This window comes from Chiloscyllium plagiosum, unplaced genomic scaffold (genome assembly GCF_037043375.1).
Source record: "Chiloscyllium plagiosum isolate Xiang-an unplaced genomic scaffold, Cpla_swu_hap1 HiC_scaffold_30, whole genome shotgun sequence".
Classification (NCBI taxonomy): Eukaryota; Metazoa; Chordata; class Chondrichthyes; order Orectolobiformes; family Hemiscylliidae; genus Chiloscyllium; species Chiloscyllium plagiosum.
In genome coordinates, this window is record NW_028270168.1 from 58,901,904 (window position 1) to 58,921,844 (window position 19,941).

At 56.7% G+C, this 19,941-nt stretch overlaps 1 protein-coding gene across 1 annotated transcript in view; it reads left to right on the forward strand.

The window, feature by feature from the left end:
* LOC148142212 (microtubule-actin cross-linking factor 1, isoforms 6/7-like) overlaps window positions 1-19,941 on the forward strand; it is a 353,137-nt gene that overhangs the window by 226,380 nt on the left and 106,816 nt on the right. The window contains exons 16-18 of the mRNA XM_087976987.1: window positions 1,749-1,943; window positions 7,560-7,685; window positions 16,834-16,977. Of these exons, the coding sequence (XP_087833113.1) occupies window positions 1,749-1,943; window positions 7,560-7,685; window positions 16,834-16,977 (465 nt within the window). The remainder of the gene's footprint in view (window positions 1-1,748; window positions 1,944-7,559; window positions 7,686-16,833; window positions 16,978-19,941) is intronic.

Below are 19,941 nucleotides of genomic sequence, written 5' to 3' on the forward strand. Positions count from 1 at the left end.
CATGCCGAAGAACAACAACAAACCTCCCCACGTCTGTCCACAGTTAATTCATAGAACAGAGCAATACAGCGCAGCACAGGCCCTTCTGCCCTCAATGTTGCGCTCATCTATGGAACCATTCTGAAGAGGAGAAAGTGAGGTCTGCAGATGCTGGAGATCAAAGTTGAAACTTTATTGCTGGAACAGCACAGCAGGTCAGGCAGCATCCAGGGAACAGGAGATTCGACGTTTCGGGCACAGGCCCTTCTTCAGGAATCATTCTGAAGCCCACCTAACTTATATTATTCCATTTTCATCCATATGTTTATCCAATGATCATTTAAAAGCCCTTAAAGTTAGCAAGTCTATTACTGTTGCAGGCAGTGCGTTTCACGTCCCTCCTCCTCTGAGTAAAGAAACTACCTCTGACATCTGTCCTATATCTATCACCCCTCAATTTAAAGCTATGATCCCTCGTGCTCGCCGTCACCATACTTGGTAAAAGGCTCTCCCTGTTCACCCTATCTGACCCTCTGATTATCTTATATGTCTCTATTAAGTCACCTCTCAACCTTCTTCTCACTAATGAAAACAGTCTCAGTTCCCTCAGCCTTTCCTCATAAGACCCTGCATTCATACCAGGCAACATTCTCGTAAATCCCCTCTGAACCCTTTCCGAAGCTTCCACATCCTTCCTATAAGACAGTGACCAGAACTGTATGCAATACTCTAAATGTGGCCGCACCAGAGTTTTGTACAGCTGCATCATGACCTCATGGCTCCGAAACTCAATCCCACTACCAATAAACACCAACACACCATATGCCTTCTTTTGCTCTATCAAACTAGGTCACAACTTTCAGGGATTTACACACCTGGACACTGAGATCTCTCTGCTCATCTACACTGCCAAGAATTTTACCATTAGCCCAGTACTCTGCATTCCTGTTACTTCTTCCAAAGTGAACTACCTCACACTTTACCACATTAAACTCTATTTACCATGTCTCAGCCCAGCTCTGCAGCTTATCTATGTCCCTCTATAACCTGTAACATCCTTCAGCACTACCCAACTCTGCTGACCCTACTGTCATTTGCAAATTTACTAATCAACTCCTCGCCAGAGTAGCTGCAGTCTCATTCAAATACACACGACTGCTCACCATGTTGTGTTGGTGGACTCCTTCCACTATGACACTGCCATTCCTTCAGTGTCGCTGGGTCAAAATCCTGGAATTCCCTCCTTAATGACATTGTGGATCTACCCACAGCACATGGACTGCAGTGGTTCAAGAAGGCAGCTCACCCCCACCTTGTCAAGGGGCAACTAGGGACAGGCTATAAATGCATGTCCCAGAAATAATAAAAAAAAAGTTTCCCTGTGCCATTGACTTATTCTTGAAGGCAGAATTTTGTCTTAAAACCTGTTAAAAACGATGAGCATTGTAAGCTGCCAATAGATGCCAAGTGGAAGCCTCCAGGAATCATCAGGCCTTAGCAACATTGCCACTTCATTTCTTTGTCTGAAATCACTGTCAGAATTTCAAAATGTCAGCTGCTGTTTCACAAAGTCCCCGACTCCCAGAGTCAATAATCACTTCAGTCAAAGCCACTCGAGTCATTTAGAACTGGACTTTTTATCTATTTCTGTTGTACTTTCTATCATACTTTTAGCTCATGGTCAGATGAGTGCTGTGAATATTAAGACTTACTTCTGGTTGATAAACAGCTAAAGTTTCAGATTCAGTTCTGTCTGGGTCCATCTGCAGGTCTTTCAGAAGGAGTTGGGCAAACGGGCCAGTTGTGTGAGGGCTCTGAAACGTACCTTCAGGGAGCTGAACAAAAACACAGGTGTCAACTGTGTCTGGCTGAAAGCTCAGATGGAGGAACTGAATAAACAGTGGGAGCACGTGTGCAACATTTCCGTCTTGAAGCAGTCTCTGCTTGAAGCTGCACTGTGTCAGGTAGGAACCTGGTGTCAACCATCACCTTATCACATTGTCAACAAGTGTAACCCTGAGGAGCTCATGCTCTTGTGCGTGATGGTGACTGAGCGGCTCATTGTTGAGCAACAATATACATCAGATGCCTTAAGGGACTGGAATTCTGCTGTAGTCTTTTTTGTACCTCGGTCTGCTTTAGGCCTGATTGGAGTCAGGGATATTCAGACCTGATTTATCTGCTCCTTCATGTTATCGCATGCTGTTTGATATTATCGATCTGCTTCTTGCAGTATTCCTCGATGTGACATATTCACAATGCAGTGACAAATCTGTCTACTTTCAAAGGGCCTAGTACTGGAGGGAACGGTGAATTGTTCACTTGTTTGTATCTCATGGTTTGGAAACATAGAAAATTGGTGCAGGAAGAGGCCAATCAGCCCTTTGAGCCTGTACCACCATTCAATATGATCACGGCTGATCATGCAGTCTCAGTATCCCATTCCCACCCTCTCCCCATACCCCTTTAGCCACAAGGAGCACGTCCAGCTCCCTCTTGAATACATCGAATGAACTGGCCCCAACAGCTTCCTCTGTGAGAGAATTCCACAGGTTCCCAACTCTCTGGGTGAAGAAATTCTTCCTCATCTCAGTCCTAAATGGCTTACCCCTTATTCTTAGACTGTGACCCCTTGTTCTGAACCTCCCCAACATCAAGAACATTCTTCTCACATCTAGCCTGGACAGTCCCATCACAATTTTATATGTTTCTCCCTCGCTCTTCTACATTCCTGTGAGTAGGAGCCCAATCTATCCAGTTTTTCCTCATATGTCAGTCCTACCATCCCAGGAATCAGTCTGGTGAACCTTCACTGAACTCTCTCAATAGCAAGAACGTCCTTCCTCAGACTAGGAGATCAAAACTGTACACAATACTCAAGGTGTGGCCTCACCAAGGCCCTGTGTAACTGCAGCAAGACATCCCTACTCCGATACTCCAATCGTCTCGCTGTGATGGAGAACATGCCATTAGCCTTCCTCGCTGCCCGCTGCACCCCCATACCAACCTTCAGCAACTGTTCCACCATGACACGCAGGTCTCATTGCACCTCACCTTTTCCTAAACTGCCACCATTCAGATCATAATCTGCCTTCCTGTTTTGTGACCAAAGTAGATAGTGAGGCTCTTTTCAGTCATGGCTGACCATGGGTTGTATCCTCATTGTTCTAGCTTTCTGCTTCCCTGAAGCAACGTCGCTTGTGACTGAAGAGTCCAATGCTGTAGTGACAATACATAGTGTGATTAAAGGCAGTGAGCATGGCTTTGTGAGGGGTAGGTCATGCCTCACAAATCTTATTGAGTTCTTTGAGGAGGTGTCAAGACAGGTCAAAGATGGTCGAGCAGTGGATGTGGTGTATATAGACTTCAGCGCTGAAAATGTGTTGCTGGAAAAGCGCAGCAGGTCAGGCAGCATCCAGGGAACAGGAGAATCGACGTTTCGGGCATAAGCCCTTCTTCAGGAATGAGGAAAGTTCACCTGCACCTCCACACACATCATCTATTGCATCCTCTGCACCCGATGTGGCCTCCTCTATATTAGGGAGACAGGCCGCCTACTTGCGGCGCATTCCAGAGAACACCTCTGGGACACCCGGACCAACCAACCCAACCACCCTGTGGCTCAACATTTCAGTTCCCCCTCCCACTCCACCAAGGATATGCAGGTCTTTGGACTCCTCCATCGCCAGACCACAACAACACGACGGTTGGAGGAAGAACGCCTCATCTTCCGCCTAGGAACCCTCCAACCATAAGGGATGAACTCGGATTTCACCAGTTTCCTCATTTCCCCTCCCCCCACCTTGTCTCAGTCTAATCCATCGAATTCAGCACCGCCTTCCTAACCTGCAATCTTCTTCCCGACCTCTCCGCCCCCACCCCAGTCTGACCTATCACCCTCACCTTGATCTCTTTCCACCTATCACATTTCCGACGCCCCTCCCCCAAGTCCCTCCTCCCTACCTTTTATCTTAGCCTGCTGGACAAACTTTCCTCATTCCTGAAGAAGGGCTTATGCCCGAAACGTCGATTCTCCTGTTCCCTGGATGCTGCCTGACCTGCTGCGCTTTTCCAGCAACACATTTTCAGCTCTGATCTCCAGCATCTGCAGACCTCACTTTCTCCTCTATATAGACTTCAGCAAGGCATTTGATAAGGTTCACAATATACATGAATGACTTGGTAGGCTCATTCATAAAGTCAGGAAGTATGGGATACAGGGAGATTTAGCTATCTGGATTCAGAATTGGCTGGCTGACAGAAGGCAGAGAGTGGTTGTAGATGGAATGTATTCTGCTGGAGGTCAGTGTTGAGTGGGGTCCCGCAGGGTTCTGTTCTTGGGCCTCTGCTCTTTGTAGTTTTTATAAATGACTTGTTTGAGGAGGTTGAGGAGTGGGTTAGTAAATTTGCAGATGACACTAAGGTTGGAGGTGTCGTCGATAGTATAGAGGGCTACTGCAGGCTGCAGCGATACATAGACGGGATGCAGAGCTGGGCTGAGAAATGGCAGATGGAGTTCAACCTGGACAAATGTGAAGTGATGCATTTTGGAAGGTCGAACTCGAATGCTGAATATAGGATTAAAGACAGGATTCTTGACAGTGTGGAAAAACAGAGGGATCTGGGTGTGCAAGTACATAGATCCCTCAAAGTTGCCACCCAAGTGGATAGAGTTGTTAAGAAAGCATTTGGTGTTTTGGCTTTCATTAACAGGGGGATTGAGTTCAAGAGCCGCGAAGTTTTGCTACAGCTCTACAAGTCCCTGGTGAGACCACACTTGGAATATTGTGTCCAGTTCTGGTCGCCCTACTATAGGAAAATACAGAGGCTTTGGAGAGGGTGCAAAGAAGGTTTACCAGGATGCTGCCTGGACTGGAGAGCTTGCCTAATGAAGAGAAGTTGACTAAGCTCGGAGTTTTCTCTCTGGAGAGAAGGAGGAAGAGAGGAGACCTGATCGAGGTGTACAAGATAATGAGAGGAATGGATAGAGTCAATAGCCAGAGACTTTTCCCCAGGGCAGGGTTGACTGGTACAAGAAGTCATAGCTTGAAGATATTAGGAGGAAGGTGTAAAGGAGACATCAGAGATTCTTTATGCAGAGAGTTGTGAATGCATGGAATGTGTTGCCAGCGGTAGTGGTGGAAGCAAAGTCATTGGGGACATTTAAGCGACTGCTGGACATGCACATGGATAGCAGTGAGTTGAGGGGTGCGTAGGTTAAGTTACTATATTTTACATTAGGATTAACCTTCGGCACAACATCGTGGGCCAAAGGGCCTGTTCTGTGCTGTACATTTCCATGTTCTATGATCTCAAGTGCCTTCATATCCCTCATGCAGACATCGTTGGGGATGCCCAGTAGGTCTCTTCCTGGATGCAAGCTCTCCATAGAGAATATTGTCACATCTATCAGCATTATATCGCATTTGCCAAGTATTTGCTCACACAGCCAGTCTGTCCAAGTCACCCTGCAACCTCCTAGCATCTTCCTCCCAGCACACACTGCCACCCATCTGCACATTTGGAGAAATTGCATTCGATTCCTTTACCAAGTCATTCATATATATTGTGAACAGCTGGGGTTCCAGCACTGAACCCTGTGGTACCCCACTCATCACTGCCTACCGCTCTGAAAAGGACCTGTTTATTCCAACTCTCTGCCTCCTGTCTGCCAATCAGTTTTCTATCCATGTTAGTACATTATCTCTGATACCATGAGCTTTAATCTCTTGGGTGGAACCTTGTCAAAGTCCAGATACATAACATCTACTGATTTCCTCTTGTCCACTTGACTGGTCACATCCTCAAAAATTCCAGAAGATTTGTCAATCATGATTTCCCTTTAGTGAATCCATACCAACTAGCACCGATTCTGTTACTGCTTTCCAAATGCTCAGTTATTACATCCTTAATGATTGACTCCAGCATTCTCCCCACCACTGATGTCAGGCTAACTGGTCTATAATTCCCCACTTTCTCTCCCCCTTCCTTTTTAAAGAGTGGAGTACATTAGCTACCCTCCAATCCATTGGAACTCTTCCACAGTCTATAAATGTTGGAAAATAATTACCAATGCATCTGCTATTTCTCGGGCCACTTCCTTAAGTATTCTGGGATACAGAGTATCAGGCCCTGGAGACTTATTGGATTTTAATCCCATCAATTTCCCCAAAACCAATTCCTGACTAATAGGATTTCCTTCAGTTCCTCCTTCAGGCTTGAGCCTCTGTCCCCTTGTAGTTCTGGAAAGTTATTTGGGTCCTCCTTAATGAAGACAGATCCAAAGTATCTGTTGAACTGGCTCTGTCATCTCTTTATTGTCCATTATGAATTCACCTGATGCCACCTGCAAGGAACCTACATCTCTCTTCACCAGTCTTTTTCTTTTCACGTTTCTATAGAAGCTTTTGCCATTGATTTTCTGCAGCTTACCTTCGTATTCTACCTTCCCTTTCCAAATTAAACCCTTGGTCCTCCCTCCTCCTGCTGAATTTTAAATTTCTCCCAGTACATGGTTGTCAGCATTTTCTGACCTTGTTAGCGATGGGTGAGCCACCTTCCCTGTTTTACTCTGACACCAGACTCCGGTGTACCACTGTTGCAGTTAATCTGTGTGTTCTTTAACTATCTGCCATTGCCCATCCACTAGCCACCCCTGAAGGATCCTGGCCAGTTTATTCTTGCCAATCCATGCCTCATACCATCAAAGTTCGCTTTCTTTAAGTTCAGGACCCTAGGTTCAGCTTTAATTGTGTCACTCTCCACCTTAATGAAGAATTCTACCACATTATGATCACTGTTCCCAAAGGATCTCACACCACAGCGTTGCTAATTAATCCTCTCTCATTACATAACACCCAGTCTAGGGTGGCCAGCTCTCTGGTCAGTTCCTTGACATATTGGTCACAGAAACCATCCATCATACATTCCAGGGAATCCTCCACCATCACATTGATTGAACTGACAAACTGGTAGCAATATGTAGATTGAAGTCACCCATAATAACTGCTGTAACCTTACTGCATACATCTCTACTTTCCTGCTAGATATAATCCCCAATATTACACCAACAGCTGGTCTGTACACAACTCCCACTAACGTCTTTATCCCTTTAGTGTTCTGCAGCTCCACCCATTGTATAGGCTAATGTCCTCAGTTACTATTGTGTTAATCTCCTCCTTAACCAGCCACACTACCTCACCCCTTTCTGTCTGTCTTTCCTGAAAAGTGAATAAACCTGGTTGTCCAGTTCCCAGCCTTGGTCACCCTGGAGCCAGGTCTCTGTGATCCCAATTGCATTATATTTATTAATAGCTGTTTGCACAGTTAATTCATCAACTTTATTACAAATACTCTCCTGGATGGAGAATGATGGAGGCAGCCAGGGGATTACCGGATGAATTTGTAATCGACACATTCACGGGCAGAGTGAGACATTAACACAGAGCTGGCAGAGCCTCCTGGTGACTGGGAGAGCCAGGCACAGAGCCACGCTGGGATTCTGCAGTTGTATTTTAAGTGTTTTCCAAAGCTTGACCAGTTGTTCTCTATGAAACTGAATCCACATTCTCTGCTGTTAGGCTGAGCATTTTCAGTCCTTGGTTCAGACTTTGTTGGGTCACTTGACACAGACCGAGAGGAAGCTGACAGATGGACAGATCCTGCAGGAGCAGGAAGCTCTGCTGGAATTTAAACACCAGCACCAGGTGGGTTAGATCGAGGGGATGGTACAGAGAGAGGGAACAGGGCAGCACCGAGAGGGAGGATTGGGATGCAGTGAAGAGGTAGGGGGAGAGGCTGGGAAGTGGAGGGGGAGAAGAGAGGGAGAGGGAGGGAGGGAGGTGGGGGTGAGGGGAGAGGGAGGGAGGTGGGGGTGAGGGGAGAGGGAGGGAGGTGGGGGTAAGGGAAGAGGGAGGTAGGGGAGTGAGGGGCGAGGGAGGGAAGTGGGGGGGTGAGGGGAGAGGGAGGGAGGTGGAGGGTGAGGGGAGAGGGAGGGAGGTGGGGGTAAGGGAAGAGGGAGGTGGGGTGTAAGGGGAGAGGGAGGTGGGGGGGTGAGGCGAGAGCAGGGGAGGTGGGGGGCGAGGGGAGAGGGAGGGAGGTGGGGGTAAGGGGAGAGGGAGGTAGGGGGTGAGGGGAGAGGGAGGTAGGGGGGTGAGGGGAGAGGGAGGGAGGTGGGGGGTGAGGGGAGAGGGAGGTGGGGGGTAAGGGGAGAGGGAGGGAGGTGGGGGGGTAAGGTGAGAGGGAAGGAGGTGGGGGTAAGGGGAGAGGGAGGGAGGTGGGGGTAAGAGGAGAGGGAGGTGGGGGGTAAGGGGAGAGGGAGGGAGGTGGGGGTGAGGGGAGGGAGAGGGAGGTGGGGGGTGAGGGGAGGGAGAGGGAGGTGGGGGATGAGGGGAGGGAGAGGGAGGTGGGGGAGTGAGGTGAGACGGAGGGAGGTGGGCGGTGAGGGCAGAGGGAGGTGGGGGGTGAGGGGAGGGAGAGGGAGGTGGGGGAGTGAGGGAGGTGGGGGAGTGAGGGGAGAGGGAGGGAGGTGGGGGAGTGAGGGGAGAGGGAGGGAGGTGGGGGGTGAGGGGAGAGGGAGGGAGGTGGGGATGAGGGGAGAGGGAGTAAGGTGGGTGGGTGAGGGGAGGTTGGAGGGTGAGGGGAGTGGGAGGTTGGAGGGTGAGAGGAGAGGGAGGTGGGGGATGAGGGGAGAGGAAAGTGAGGGGAGAGGGAGGTGGGGGATGAGGGGAGAGGGAAGTGGGGGGTAAGGGGAGAGGGAGGTGGGGGGTTGAGGGGAGAGGGAGGGAGGTGGAGAGGTGAGGGAGAGGGAGGGAGGTGGGGGAGAGGGAGGGAGGTGGGGGTGAGGGGAGAGGGAGGGAGGTGGGGGAGAGGGAGGGAGGTGGGGGGGTGAGGGGAGAGGGAGGGAGGTGGGAGTAAGGGGAGAGGGAGGTAGGGGGAAAGGGGAGTGGGAGGTGGGGGGTAAGGGGTGAGGGAGGAGGGTTGGGGGGTGAGGGGAGAGAGAGGGAGGTTGGAGGGTGAGGGGAGAGGGAGGTGGGGGGGTGAGGGGAGAGGGAAGGAGGTGGGGGGGGTGAGGGGAGAGGAAGGAGGTGGGGGGGTGAGGGGAGAGGGAAGGAGGTGGGGGGGTGAGGGGAGAGGGAAGGAGGTGGGGGGGTGAGGGGAGAGGGAAGGAGGTGGCGAGGTGAGGGGAGAGGGAGGGAGTTGGGGTGAGGGGAGAGGGTGGTGGGGGGGGGTGAGGGGAGAGGGAGGGAAGTGGGGGTAAGGGGAGAGGGAAGTGGGGGGTTGAGGGGAGAGGGAGAGAATGGGGGTAAGGGGAGAGAGATGTGGGGGGGGTGAAGGGAGAGGGAGAGAGGTGGGGGTAAGGGGAGAGGGAGGTGGGGTGAGGGGAGAGGGAGGGAGGTGGGGATGAGGGGAGAGGGAGGTGGGAGGGTGAGGGGAGAGGGAGGGAGGTTGGGGGGTGAGGGGAGAGGGATGGAGGTGGGGGGGTGAGGGGAATGGGAGGGAGGTGGGGGTAAGAGGAGAGGGAGGTGGGGGGTAAGGGGAGAGTAAGGGAGGTGGGGGGTAAGGGGAGAGGGAGGGAGGTGGGGGTAAGAGGAGAGGGAGGTGGGGGGTAAGGGGAGAGGGAGGGAGGTGGGGGTAAGGGGAGAGGGAGGTGGGGGATGAGGGGAGGGAGAGGGAGGTGGGGGAGTGAGGTGAGACGGAGGGAGGTGGGGGGTGAGGGGAGGGAGAGGGAGGTGGGGGAGTGAGGGGGGAGGGAGGGAGGTGGGGGAGTGAGGGGAGAGGGAGGGAGGTGGGGGAGTGAGGGGAGAGGGAGGGAGGTGGGGGGTGAGGGGAGAGGGAGGGAGGTGGGATAAGGGGAGAGGGAGTAAGGTGGGGGGGTGAGGGGAGGTTGGAGGGTGAGGGGAGTGGGAGGTTGGAGGGTGAGAGGAGAGGGTGGTGGGGGGGTGAGGGGAGAGGAAAGTGGGGGGGGTGAGGGGAGAGGGAGGTGGGGGATGAGGGGAGAGGGAAGTGGGGGGGTAAGGGGAGAGGGAGGTGGGGGATGAGGGGAGAGGGAAGTGGGGGGTAAGGGGAGAGGGAGGTGGGGGGTTGAGGGGAGAGGGAGGGAGGTGGGGAGGTGAGGGGAGAGGGAGGGAGGTGGGGGAGAGGGAGGGAAGTGGGGGGGTGAGGGGAGAGGGAGGGAGGTGGGAGTAAGGGGAGAGGGAGGTGGGGGAAAGGGGAGTGGGAGGTGGGGGGTAAGGGGTGAGGGAGGAGGGTTGGGGGGTGAGGGGAGAGAGAGGGAGGTTGGAGGGTGAGGGGAGAGGGAGGTGGGGGGGTGAGGGGAGAGGGAAGGAGGTGGGGGGGTGAGGGGAGAGGGAGGGAGGTGGGGGAGAGGGAGGGAGGTGGGGGGGTGAGGGGAGAGAGAGGGAGGTTGGAGGGTGAGGGGAGAGGGAGGTGGGGGGGTGAGGGGAGAGGGAAGGAGGTGGGGGGTGAGGGGAGAGGGAAGGAGGTGGGGGGGTGAGGGGAGAGGGAAGGAGGTGGGGGGGTGAGGGGAGAGGGAAGGAGGTGGCGAGGTGAGGGGAGAGGGAGGGAGTTGGGGTGAGGGGAGAGGGTGGTGGGGGGGTGAGGGGAGAGGGAGGGAAGTGGGGGTAAGGTGAGAGGGAAGTGGGGGGGGTGAGGGGAGAGGGAGGGAATGGGGGGTAAGGGGAGAGAGATGTGGGGGGGGGTGAAGGGAGAGGGAGAGAGGTGGGGGTAAGGGGAGAGGGAGGTGGGGTGAGGGGAGCGGGAGGGTGGTGGGGATGAGGGGAGAGGGAGGTGGGAGGGTGAGGGGAGAGGGAGGGAGGTTGGGGGGTGAGGGGAGAGGGAGGGAGGTGGGGGGGTGAGGGGAATGGGAGCGAGGTGGGGGTAAGGGGAGTGGGAGGTGAGGGGTAAGGGGTGAGGGAGGAGGGTTGGGGGTGAGGGGAGGGTAAGGGGAGAGAGTGGGAGTTTGGAGGGTGAGGGGAGAGGGAGGTGGGGGTGGTGAGGGGACAGGGAAGGAGATGGCGGGGTGAGGGGAGAGGGAAGGAAGTGGGGGGGGTGAGGGGAGAGGGAAGGAGGTGGCGAGGTGAGGGGAGAGGGAGGGAGGTGGGGGGGTGAGGGGAGAGGGAGGGAGGTGGGAGTAAGGGGAGAGGGAGGTAGGGGGAAAGGGGAGTGGGAGGTGGGGGGTAAGGGGTGAGGGAGGAGGGTTGGGGGGGTGAGGGGAGAGAGAGGGAGGTTGGAGGGTGAGGGGAGAGGGAGGTGGGGGGGTGAGGGGAGAGGGAAGGAGGTGGGGGGGTGAGGGGAGAGGGAAGGAGGTGGGGGGGGGTGAGGGGAGAGGGAAGGAGGTGGGGGGGTGGAGGGGAGAGGGAAGGAGGTGGGGGGGGTGAGGGGAGAGGGAAGGAGGTGGCGAGGTGAGGGGAGAGGGGAGGGAGTTGGGGTGAGGGGAGAGGGTGGTGGGGGGGGTGAGGGGGAGGGAGGGAAGTGGGGGTAAGGGGAGAGGGAAGTGGGGGGTTGAGGGAGAGGGAGAGAATGGGGGTAAGGGGAGAGAGATGTGGGGGGGGTGAAGGGAGAGGGAGAGAGGTGGGGGTAAGGGGAGAGGGAGGTGGGTGTGAGGGGAGAGGGTGGGAGGTGGGGATGAGGGGAGAGGGAGGTGGGAGGGTGAGGGGAGAGGGAGGGAGGTTGGGGGGTGAGGGGAGAGGGATGGAGGTGGGGGGGGTGAGGGGAATGGGAGGGAGGTGGGGGTAAGAGGAGAGGAGGTGGGGGGTAAGGGAGAGTAAGGGAGGTGGGGGGGTAAGGGGTGAGGGAGGGAGGTGGGGGTAAGAGGAGAGGGAGGTGGGGGGTAAGGGGAGAGGGAGGGAGGTGGGGGTAAGGGGGAGAGGGAGGTGGGGGATGAGGGGAGGGAGAGGGAGGTGGGGGAGTGAGGTGAGACGGAGGGAGGTGGGGGGTGAGGGCAGAGGGAGGTGGGGGGTGAGGGGAGGGAGAGGGAGGTGGGGAGTGAGGGGGGAGGGGAGGGAGGTGGGGGAGTGAGGGGAGAGGGAGGGAGGTGGGGGAGTGAGGGGAGAGGGAGGGAGGTGGGGGGGTGAGGGGAGAGGGAGGGAGGTGGGGATAAGGGGAGAGGGAGTAAGGTGGGGGGGTGAGGGGAGGTTGGAGGGTGAGGGGAGTGGGAGGTTGGAGGGTGAGAGGAGAGGGAGGTGGGGGGGTGAGGGGAGAGGAAGTGGGGGGGTGAGGGGAGGGGGAGGTGGGGGATGAGGGGAGAGGGAAGTGGGGGGTAAGGGAGAGGGAGGTGGGGGATGAGGGGAGAGGGAAGTGGGGGGTAAGGGGAGAGGGAGGTGGGGGGTTGAGGGGAGAGGGAGGGAGGTGGGGAGGTGAGGGGAGAGGGAGGGAGGTGGGGGAGAGGGAGGGAAGTGGGGGGGTGAGGGGAGAGGGAGGGAGGTGGGAGTAAGGGGAGAGGGAGGTAGGGGGAAGGGGAGTGGGAGGTGGGGGGTAAGGGGTGAGGGAGGAGGGTTGGGGGGTGAGGGGAGAGAGAGGGAGGTTGGAGGGTGAGGGGAGAGGGAGGTGGGGGGGTGAGGGGAGAGGGAAGGAGGTGGGGGGGGTGAGGGGAGAGGGAGGGAGGTGGGGGAGAGGGAGGGTGGTGGGGGGGGTGAGGGGAGAGAGAGGGAGGTTGGAGGGTGAGGGGAGAGGGAGGTGGGGGGGTGAGGGAGAGGGAAGGAGGTGGGGGGTGAGGGGAGAGGGAAGGAGGTGGGGGGGGTGAGGGGAGAGGGAAGGAGGTGGGGGGGTGAGGGGAGAGGGAAGGAGGTGGCGAGGTGAGGGGAGAGGGAGGGAGTTGGGGTGAGGGGAGTGGGTGGTGGGGGGGTGAGGGGAGAGGGAGGGAAGTGGGGGTAAGGTGAGAGGAAGTGGGGGGGGTGAGGGGCGAGGGAGGGAATGGGGGTAAGGGGAGAGAGATGTGGGGGGGGTGAAGGGAGAGGGAGAGAGGTGGGGTAAGGGGAGAGGGAGGTGGGGTGAGGGGAGCGGGAGGGTGGTGGGGATGAGGGGAGAGGGAGGTGGGAGGGTGAGGGGAGAGGGAGGGAGGTTGGGGGGTGAGGGGAGAGGGAGGGAGGTGGGGGGGTGAGGGGAATGGGAGCGAGGTGGGGGTAAGGGGAGTGGGAGGTGAGGGGTAAGGGGTGAGGGAGGAGGGTTGGGGGTGAGGGGGGAGGGTAAGGGGGGGAGAGAGTGGGAGTTTGGAGGGTGAGGGGAGAGGGAGGTGGGGTGGTGAGGGGACAGGGAAGGAGGTGGCGGGGTGAGGGAGGGGAAGGAAGTGGGGGGGTGAGGGGAGAGGGAAGGAGGTGGGGAGGTGAGGGGAGAGGGGGAGTTGGGGTGAGGGGAGAGGGTGGTGGGGGGGTGAGAGGAGAGGGAGGGAAATGGGGGTAAGGGGAGAGGGAAGTGGGGGGGGTGAGGGGAGAGGGAGGGAATGGGGGTAAGGGGAGAGAGATGTGGGGGGGTGAAGGGAGAGGGACAGAGGTGGGGGGTAAGGGGAGAGGGAGGTAGGGTGAGGGGAGAGGGAGGGAGGTGGGGATGAGGGGAGAGGGAGGTGGGAGGGTGAGGGGAGAGGGAGGGAAGTGGGGGTAGGGGAGAGGGAAGTGGGGTGGTGAGGGGAGAGGGAGGGAAGTGGGGGTAAGGGGGGGAGAGAGGTGGGGGGGGTGAGGGGAGGGGAGAGAGGTGGGGGTGAGGGGAGAGGGAGAGAGGTGGGGACGAGGGGAGAGGGAGAGAGGTGGGGGCAAGGGGAGAGGGAGGTGGGGGGGTGAAGGGTGAGGGAGGGAGCTGGGGGGGTGAGGGGATGGTGAGGGGAGAGGGAGGGAGGTTGGAGGGTGAGGGCAAAGGGAGATAGGGGGTGAGGGGTGAGAGAGGGAGGGAGGTGGAGATGAGGGGAGAGGGAGGGAGGTGGGGGTGAGGGGAGAGGGAGGTGGGGGGTGAGGGGAGAGGGAGGGCGGTGGGGTAAGGAGAGAGGGAGGGTGGAGGGTAAGGGGAGAGGAAGGTGGGGGCGTGAGGGGAGGGGAGGGAGTTGGGGATGAGGGGAGAGGGAAGCAGGTGGGGGTGAGTGGAGGGAGGGAGGTGGAGGGGTGAGGGGGAGGGAGGGTGGTGAGGGTGAGGGAGGTAGGGAGGTGAGGGAGGTGGGGGTGAGGGGAGTGGGAGGTGGGGGTGAGGGAGGTGGGGGTGAGGGGGTGAGGGAGGTGGGGATGTGGGGGAGGGAGGTGGGGGTGTGGGGGAGAGGGAGGTGGGGTGTGGGGGAGAGGGAGGTGAGGGTGAGGGGAGAGGGAGGGAGGTGGGGGGGTGAGCAGAGAGGGAGGGAGGTGGGGGGGTGAGGGGAGAGGGAGGGAGGTGGGGGGTAAGGGGAGAGGGAGGTGGGGGGGTAAGGGGAGAGGGAGGTGGGGGTGTAAGGGGAGACGGAGGTGGGGGTAAGTGGTGAGGGAAGGAGGTGGGGGTAAGGGGAGAGGGAGGTGGGGCGGTGAGGGGAGAGGGAGGTGGGGGGGGTGAGGGGAGAGGGTGGTGGGGGTTGAGGGGAGTGGGAGGGTGTGGGGGTAAGGGGAGAGGGAGGGAGGTGGGGGTAAGGGGAGAGGGAGGTGGGGCGGTGAGGGAGAGGGAGGTGGGGGTTGGGGGGAGAGGGAGGGATGTGGGGTGGGGGTGAGGGGAGAGGGAGGGAAGTGGGCATAAAGGAAGAGGGAGTTGAGGGGTAAGGGGTGAGGGAGGTGGGGGGGATGAGGGGTGAGGGAGGGAGGTGGGGGTTGGGGGAGGGGAGGTGGGGGGCTGAGGGGAGAGGGGAGGGAGGTGGGGGGTGAGGGGAGAGGGAGGGAGGTGGGGGGTGAGGGGGGGGGGGAGGTGGGGAGGTAAGGGGAGAGGGAGGTGAGGGGAGAGGGGAGGGTGGTGGGGGCGTGAGGGGAGAGGGAGGGAGGTGGGGGGTAAGGGGAGAGGGAGGGAGGTGGGCATAAGGGAAGAGGGAGTTGGGGGGTAGGGGAGAGGGAGTTGGGGGACGAGGGGAGAGGGAAGGAGGTAGGGATAAGGGAGAGGGAGGTGGGGGGTAAGGGGAGTGGGAGGGAGGTGGGGGTAAGGGGAGAGGGAGGTGGGGGGTGAGGGGAGGGAGAGGGAGGTGGGGAGTGAGGTGAGACGGAGGGAGGTGGGGGTGAGGGCAGAGGGAGGGAGGTGGGGGATGAGGGGAGAGGGAGGGAGGTGGGGATGAGGGGAGAGGGAGTAAGGTGGGGGGGGTGAGGGGAGGTTGGAGGGTGAGGGAGAGGGAGGTTGGAGGGTGAGGGGAGAGGGAGGGAGGTGGGGAGGAGAGGGAGGGGAGGTGGGGGAGAGGGAGGGAGGTGGGAGGTGGGGAGAGGGAGGGAGGAGGGAGGTGGGGGAGAGGGAGGGAGGTGGGGGGTGGGGGAGAGGGAGGGAGTTGGGGTGTGAGGGGAGAGGGAGGGAGGTGGGGGGTGAGGGGAATGGGAGGGAGGTGGGGGGTAAGGGGAGTGGGAGGTGAGGGATAAGGGGTGAGGAGGAGGGTTGGGGGTGAGGGGAGGGTAAGGGGAGAGAGAGGGAGGTTGGAGGGTGAGGGGAGAGGGAGGTGGGGGGGTGAGGGGACAGGGAAGGAGGTGGCGGGGTGAGGGGAGAGGGAGGGAGTTGGGGGTGAGGGGAGAAGGTGGGGGGGTGAGGGGAGAGGGAGGAAGTGGGGGTAAGGGGAGAGGGAGTGGGGGGGTGAGGGGAGTGGGAGGGAAGTGGGGGTAAGGGGGGAGAGAGGTGGGGGGGTGAGGGGAGAGGGAGAGAGGTGGGGGCGAGGGGAGAGGGAGAGAGGTGGGGCAAGGGGAGAGGGAGGTGGGGGGTGAGGGGAGAGGGAGGGAGGTGGGGATGAGGGGAGAGGGAGGTGGGAGGGTGAGGGGAGAGGGAGGGAGGTTGGGAGTGAGGGGAGAGGGAGCTGGGGGTTGAGGGGATGGTGAGGGGAGAGGGAGGGAGGTTGGGGACGAGGGCAAAGGGAGATGGGGGTGAGGGGAGAGGGAGGGAGGTGGAGATGAGGGGAGAGGGAGGGAGGTGGGGGTGAGGGGAGAGGGAGGTGGGGGGATGAGGGGAGAGGGAGGGAGGTGGGGGTAAGGGGAGAGGGAGGGAGGTGGGGGTGAGGGGAGAGGGAGGTGGGGGTAAGGAGAGAGGGAGGGTGGAGGGTAAGGGGAGAGCTAGGTGGGGGCGTGAGGGGAGAGGGAGGGAGTTGGGGGTGAGGGGAGAGGGAGGGAGTTGGGGATGAGGGGAGAGGGAGGCAGGTGGGGGTGAGGGGAGAGGGAGGGAGGTGGAGGGGTGAGGAGAGAGGGAGGTAGGGAGGTGAGGGTGAGGGAGGTGGGAGGTGAGGGGGAGAGGGAGGTGGGGGTGAGGGGGAGAGGGAGGTGGGGGTGAGGGGAGAGGGAGGGAGGTGGGGGTGAGGGGAGAGGGAGGGAGGTAGGGAGGTGAGGGTGAGGGAGGTGGGAGGTGGGGGGTGAGGGGGAGAGGGAGGGAGATGGAGGGTAAGGTGAAAGGGAGAGAGGTTGGGGGTGAGGGGAGAGGGAGGGAGGTGGGGGTGAGGGGAGAGGGAGGGAGGTGGGGGGTGAGGGGAGAGGGAGGGAGGTGGGGGGTGAGGGGAGAGGGAGGGAGGTGGGGGGTGAGGGGAGAGGGAGGGAGGTAGGGAGGTGAGGGTGAGGGAGGTGGGGGTGAGGGGGAGAGGGAGGGAGATGGAGGGTAAGGGGAAAGGGAGAGAGGTTGGGGGTGAGGGGAGAGGGAGGGAAGCAGAGAGTGATGGGGAGGGAGGGAAGAGGGTGGTGTAAATTAGTGGGGAGTAGGGAAGGGTGAGCAGGATGGAGGGAGCTGATGTTCTGATATCTGTTTCAGGAGGCCGTTGACAGTCTGGAGCATGAGTATCCAGCTCTGGAGTCTGTCATTGCCCTTGGGAATGAGATCCTGACTTCCTGTAATCCGGAATCAGTCAGCATCATCCAATCCTGGATCAACATGGTACAAACACGATGGGATGAGGTGAGTCCGAAGCATGGTGCAAGATTGAGTTTTTCCAGAGCAGCACCTCCTCGTCAGAGACCGTCAAACAGGAGAAATGTAAGATGCGGGTGCCCTCTTCCGACTACTTTTTTTCTGGGTGGCTCAGTGGTTAGCACTGCTGTCTCACAGCGCCATAGACCCGAGTTCAATTCCCACCTCAGGCAACTGTCTGTGTGGAGTTTGCACATTCTCCCCGTGTCTGCGTGGGTTTTCTCCCACAATCCAAAAATATGCAGGTCAGGTGAATTGGCCACGTTAAATTGCCCGTAGTGTTAGGTGAAGGGGTAAGTGTAGGGGAATGGGTCTGGGTGGTTTGCTCTTTGGAGGGTCGGTGTGGACTTGTTGGGCCGAAGGGCCTGTTTCCACATTGTAAGTAATCTAAAAACTAAAAGCAAGAGGAGGCCATTCAGCCCCTGAAGGCCTGCTACCTCATTTCATAGTCATAGAGACTGATAGAGTATTACAGCATGGAGACAGGTCCTTTGGTCCAAATTGGTCTATGCTGACCAAAATGTCTGCCCTCCATAACCCCATTTCCCTGCACTTGGCTCATATCCTTCTAATCCTTTCCTATCCATGTATTTGTCTAAATGCCTTTTAAATGTTATTAATGTTTATGCCTCCACCACTTCTGCTGGCAGCTCATTCCATATGCACATCACCCTGTGTGTAAGAAAGTTGCCTCTCAGGTTCCCTTTTATGTCGTCTTGTCCTCCATTCTCCAACCCTGGGAAAAAGACTTAGTGTATTTACCCTGTCCATGCCTCTCATAATCTTATACACCTCTAAAAAGTTCCCCCTCAGTCTCCCATGCTCAAAAAAACACATTCTAGCTTGTTCAACCTCTCCCTAAAACTCAGACCATGGAGTCCAGACAATATCCTTGTAAATTTCTTCTGTATTCTTTCTAGGTTAGTGACGTCCTTCCTACAACAAGGTGACCAAAACTGAACACAATACTCCAAGCGTGGTCTCACCAACATCCTGGATAACAGCAACATAACTTCCCAACTTCTATACTCAATGACCTGACTGATGAGGGCCAGTGTGCCAAAAGCCTTCATCATTGCCCTGTCCACCTGGGACACCACTTTCAGAGAACTGTGAACCTGAACTCCAAGGTCCCTCTGTTCCATGACACTCCTTAAGGCCCTACCATTCACCGTGAAATTCCTACCTTGATTTGACTTTCCAAAATGCAAGACCACACACTTATCCATACTAAACTCCATAAACTCCCCAGCTGGTCAAGGTCTTGCTGCAATTTCTGATAACCTTCCTCACTGTCCACAATGCTGCTTAGTTTAGAGTCAACAGCAAATTAATGAATGCCTTGGACATTCTCATCCAAATCATTGATATAGGTAACAAACAGCAATGGACCCAACACTGACCCCTGAGGTACTCCACTACTCACAAGCCTCCAGTCTGACAAGCATCCTTCCACTATTACCCTCTGCGTCCTACCATCAAACCAATTGGGTATCCAATTTGCCAGCTGACCCTGGATTCCATAAGGTCTAACCTTCCAGAGCTACCTGCCTTGTGGAACCTTAAAAGGCCTGACTGAAATTCAGCACTAGGTCTACCGCCCCACCCTCATCAATCTTCCTGGTCACTTTATCAAAGAACTCTAACAACTTTGTGAGGCATTTAATATGATTATGACTGATTTCATCTCAGCCTCAACTCCACTAACCTGCCCACTCTCCATAACCCTCAAACACACCACTGTTGAAAATCACCTCAGACACTGAGGCAGTCTGTGTTCAAATGCAACAAGGTCTGGACAATATCCAGGCTTGGGCTGACAAATGACAAGTAATGTTCACACCACTCAAATGCCAGGCTATGACCATCACCAATAAGAGACATCTCCCCTTGACATTCAATGGTGTCACCATCACTGAATTCCCTACTACCAACATCCTTGGGGTTACATTGGCCAGAAGCTCAACTGGACTCACCACATAAATATAAGAGAAAATTATTGCAGTTCCTCGAGTCTATACTGAAAACAATAAAATCACAGCAGGTCAGGCAGCATCCATGCAGAGAGATCAAGCTAGTGTTTCGAGTCTAGATGACCCTTCATTCGAAAGTCATCCATTCCCAAAATGACATCTTGCTGTCTTTCCATGGATGCTGCCTGACTTGCTGTGACTTTCATCATTTTTTTGTTTTCACTACATAAAGATAGAGTAGGTCAGAGGCTGGGAATACTACAGCAAATAATTCACCTCCTGACTCCCCAAAGCCTGTCCATCATCTCCAAGGCACAAGTCAGGAATGTGATGGAATACTGTTGGGTGTGTCTTGCTGGAAAAGCACAGCAGGTCAGGCAGCATCTGAAGAGCAGGAGAATCAGAGCCCTTTATCAGATGGAATACTCCCCATTTGCCCTGGATGGGGGCAGCTCCAACAACACTCAAGCTTGACACCATCCAGGACAAAGCAGCCACTTGATTGGCACCACATCCACAAGCATCCCCTCCCTCCACCACCGACACTCAGTAGCATCAGTGCGTATTATCTACAAGATGCACTGCAAAAATTTACCAAAGACCCTCAGACAGCACCTTCCAAACCCAGAACCACTTCCATCTGGAAAGACAATAGCAGCAGAACACCACCCCCTGCAGGCTCCCCTCCACTGCCCACCCTATCTTGGAAATATATTGCTGGTCCTTCACTGTCACCGGGTCAGAATCCTGGAATTCCCTCACTAAGGGACATTGTGGGTCTACCTACAGCACATGGACTGCAGCGGTTCAAGAAAACAGCTCACCCCAACCTTCTCAAGGGGCAATTAGGGACGGGCAATGAATATGACCCAGCCAGTGACACTCATGTCCCTCAAGTGGAAAAAAAAGGTTGGGATCCAAGGACCAAACCCAGTGGCACTACACTAGTTAAACCCTGCTAACCAAAGTAACCCTACTA